This window comes from Camelina sativa, chromosome 14 (genome assembly GCF_000633955.1).
Source record: "Camelina sativa cultivar DH55 chromosome 14, Cs, whole genome shotgun sequence".
Lineage (NCBI taxonomy): Eukaryota > Viridiplantae > Streptophyta > Magnoliopsida > Brassicales > Brassicaceae > Camelina > Camelina sativa.
This window is the reverse complement of record NC_025698.1, coordinates 1,450,909-1,453,977: the sequence shown is the minus strand read 5'-3', so window position 1 is coordinate 1,453,977 and position 3,069 is coordinate 1,450,909. Positions and strand designations below refer to the sequence as shown.

Below are 3,069 nucleotides of genomic sequence, written 5' to 3'. Positions count from 1 at the left end.
AAAAAAAAAAAAAAAAAAAAAAAAAAAAAGGGAGCTTTTCTTATATATTTGTGCATTAAGTGATGTTAATGGAGGATTGTTAAACTCAATAGCTGCCAAAAAGATATCAAATTTGAGGAATTTATTTGGCAAGACCAAAGCTTTTCCTGCGGATCTGTTGATATACTCGTTCTCATGGACATATACTTGCCACTCAGATCTGATTACTACAACAATCATCACTCCCTTGATGTTTGTTCAATGTGCATTCAGTGTATCCATCTCTTGTTCAATGTGAATGTGGTAGTCTCGGACTCTACAAAGGGTTTTTGAGTTGGAAAAATGTTTTAGCTGGCTCGCTAATTCCAGAATGGTAGCAGAAGGGTATCTCCCTATTTACTTAAAACCAAAAGACAAAGGAGAGAATTGTACTTAGAACAAAACGAGAATCATACTAAACCGGAACTCTACTACATTGTGAGAGAAAATTAAAAAGATATAATGATACATTAGAGAGAGTTTATAAGAAGAAGACTCTGGTTAATCTTCAATCATAGAACAAATTGTTTATGCAATTACATTAAGGGATAGTCTGTAGTTATCTGGTTAATCCGAAGGTTAAAAGAGAAAACTAGTGTATATATATTGTGCTGGCCCATATCTCTGTAAAATCATACTTCCATTTATTAACCTTTTCTCTTTCCCTCGCTCTGTATTGTCATTATGGCGTTTTTGCGTTTGACAACTTGAAACGGTGCGTTTTGGTCCTAAAAGCATTGTCAGAATGGTAAAAGTTGCCTTTTAGTAATCCACAGTCTCTTCTACAGTGAGAGTCTCCTCTGTCTTACTCTTTTAAGTTTTCAAATCGTATTCTCTACAAAGAGTGAGACTTTGATCCCTGTGGATTTGCATTTACTACAGTCTCTCCTCTCTCGTCACTAAATTCTCCGGCATCTGTCTTCACTTCTTCTCTGCAAGTTCGAAAATTCAGTTCTCTTACGCCAAATTCAACCCTAAAACCAGTTTCAGAGTTTGTTCTTTTTGCTGGTAAGTTCTTCTTAGTTTTCTTTTCTGCAATCGCTTCAATTCTATTTCGTTTCCACCATAAATAATTTCGAGACCCTTGCTTGCTCGACGTTTAGGGTTTTTCTACATTTATGTGTTACCGTTGTGGTCTGTTCGGTTTCCCTCTGGAAACAAAAAAAAAGTTCCAATCTTTTTGGTGGGTAAAAACTAAAAAAGTATCTGTAGTTTGGTGGCTTTAAGAGTCACATTAGTTTCGTTACTCATCTAACCCTCTTTACTCATCTCTGGTTTCTCCCTCCTTCACCCGGGGAGAGGAAGATGAAAGTTTTCGTTTTTGTTACTTTTCTCTGTTTTTTTCCTGAAGTTTTGTGAGTTCAGTGTTTAATTCGGCCTTGTTGTTGCAGAGAATTTTCTACAAGAGGCGAAAGTAAAATTGGTCCTCAAGAACCTTCTAGAGGCTTATGACAAGAAGTGGGATTTCATAGAAGCTGAAGACTATAAGGTCCTCATTGATGCAATCTTCGAGGAGGAAGATCCGCAGGTTTGTTTTCTCTGGTTTAATCACTTTTGAGTTTCCTTTATTTGAATTTTTCATATTCGAACTAAGTCAATTCTCTTTCATAATATGTCGTGTTGTAGGCCACTGAAACGAAGAAGAAGCAAGAGAAAAGGGAGATTAAAGTAAGCTCACTTGTCATGATTTGATGACATTTTCCGGGTGTTTCTTTTTTTGTCTCAAGGTTTTGATGTTCTTGTTTGTTTTGTCTCAGCCTTTGGTGAATGAGGAAGAAGACGAAATGGATGAAGAGGAAATTCCTTTGAAAAAGAGATTGCGCCCAAAGCGAGGAAGAGGTTGTGACAACAACACAAGCCTTAGCATATGCAGTGCCATATCACAGAAGCCAAACAAAGATGCTTCCAAGGTAGGTTTCTTCATCTGTGTCTCGGGTTTCTTAGTATTATTATATAAACATGTGTTTATTTGGTTTTAACAGATTCAGCCTGAAGAGGAAGATGAAGATGATGATGAACTACCACCTTTAAAGAGGTACATACGCAGAAGTGGTGAAAGAGGATTGTCAATGACTGTGTATAATAATGCAAGTCCTAGCTTCAGCAGTCGCATGTCAATGGATCCCGAAGAAGTACCATCAATACTTCCATTGCCAGCTGTTCCTACACAAGATGAAAAGGACTCTGAGGACGGTGCACTTATTATTCTCAACGATGAGGATGAGCCCAATACCGATCATAAGCCTCTGATTTTAGGTATAGCTTTTATGTGCTTGTGATGAGATGTTAAAGCCTTTGCATTTTAACCTGATCTGTCTCTTGTTATGATTCCTTTTGACACGTCTTTACATTATTCAGATACAGGGAACTGCTCAGCTCCCATGCTTGAGATGGAGAAATCAAATACTCATGTGGAAGAACGGGATAGAGAAACTGAAGAGATTCTCAGGATTACTACTACCAAGGATGTTCCTCCTTCAGCTACTGCTGCTTCGGTTGAATTAGCTTCTTCGACATCTGGTGAGGCGAAGATTTGTCTAACTTTCTCGCCTGCAACTGGAGAAACAACGAGTTTGTGTTTGCCTTCTATGGAGGATTTTCGCAGAGCAATGGAAGAGAAGTGCCTCAAGTCATACAAAATTGTTCACCCCGAGTTTTCAGTCCTTGGGTTCATGAAGGACTTGTGTAGCTGTTACGTAGACATGGTAAACAATTCAACCAACCAGTCACTTGAAACAGAAACCGTGAGTAAGGTGGGTGATGAAAGCGCTGCAGCTTGTTCGATGGGGTTGGTAGTTGTTCCTGAATGTGAGATCTCTTCAGATGGCTGGAGAGCAATTAACAATGTAAAGGACATTACCGTTGGTGAAGAAAACGTTGAGATTCCATGGGTGAATGAGATCAACGATGAGACTCCTTCACATTTCCGTTACATGCCTCAGAACTTTGTGTTTCAAGATGCTCCAGTGAAATTCTCACTCTCAAGTTTCTCTCATGAGCAAAGCTGTTCCTCTTCTTGTATCGAAGATTGCTTGGCTTCAGCAATGCCTT

At 38.7% G+C, this 3,069-nt stretch overlaps 2 protein-coding genes across 3 annotated transcripts in view; both read left to right on the top strand.

The window, feature by feature from the left end:
* The window catches only part of LOC104738917 (mitochondrial import receptor subunit TOM9-1-like), a 2,206-nt gene extending 537 nt beyond the window's left edge, over positions 1 to 1,669 (top strand). The window contains exons 2-3 of one of the 2 annotated variants that reach the window (XR_759904.2): positions 1,410 to 1,546; positions 1,645 to 1,669. The gene's annotated coding sequence lies outside the window, so the exon portion shown is untranslated. Of the gene's footprint in view, positions 1 to 252; positions 331 to 1,409; positions 1,547 to 1,644 lie in introns of those variants that run through there. The other variant, XR_759905.2, reaches the window with a different exon arrangement.
* Positions 1,137 to 2,988, top strand: LOC104743139 (probable inactive histone-lysine N-methyltransferase SUVR1). Its single transcript, XM_010464252.1, has 7 exons — positions 1,137 to 1,152; positions 1,410 to 1,546; positions 1,645 to 1,686; positions 1,776 to 1,928; positions 2,001 to 2,274; positions 2,377 to 2,909; positions 2,977 to 2,988. Exons 1-7 carry the CDS (start codon positions 1,137 to 1,139, stop codon positions 2,986 to 2,988), a joined length of 1,167 nt encoding a protein of 388 aa, XP_010462554.1.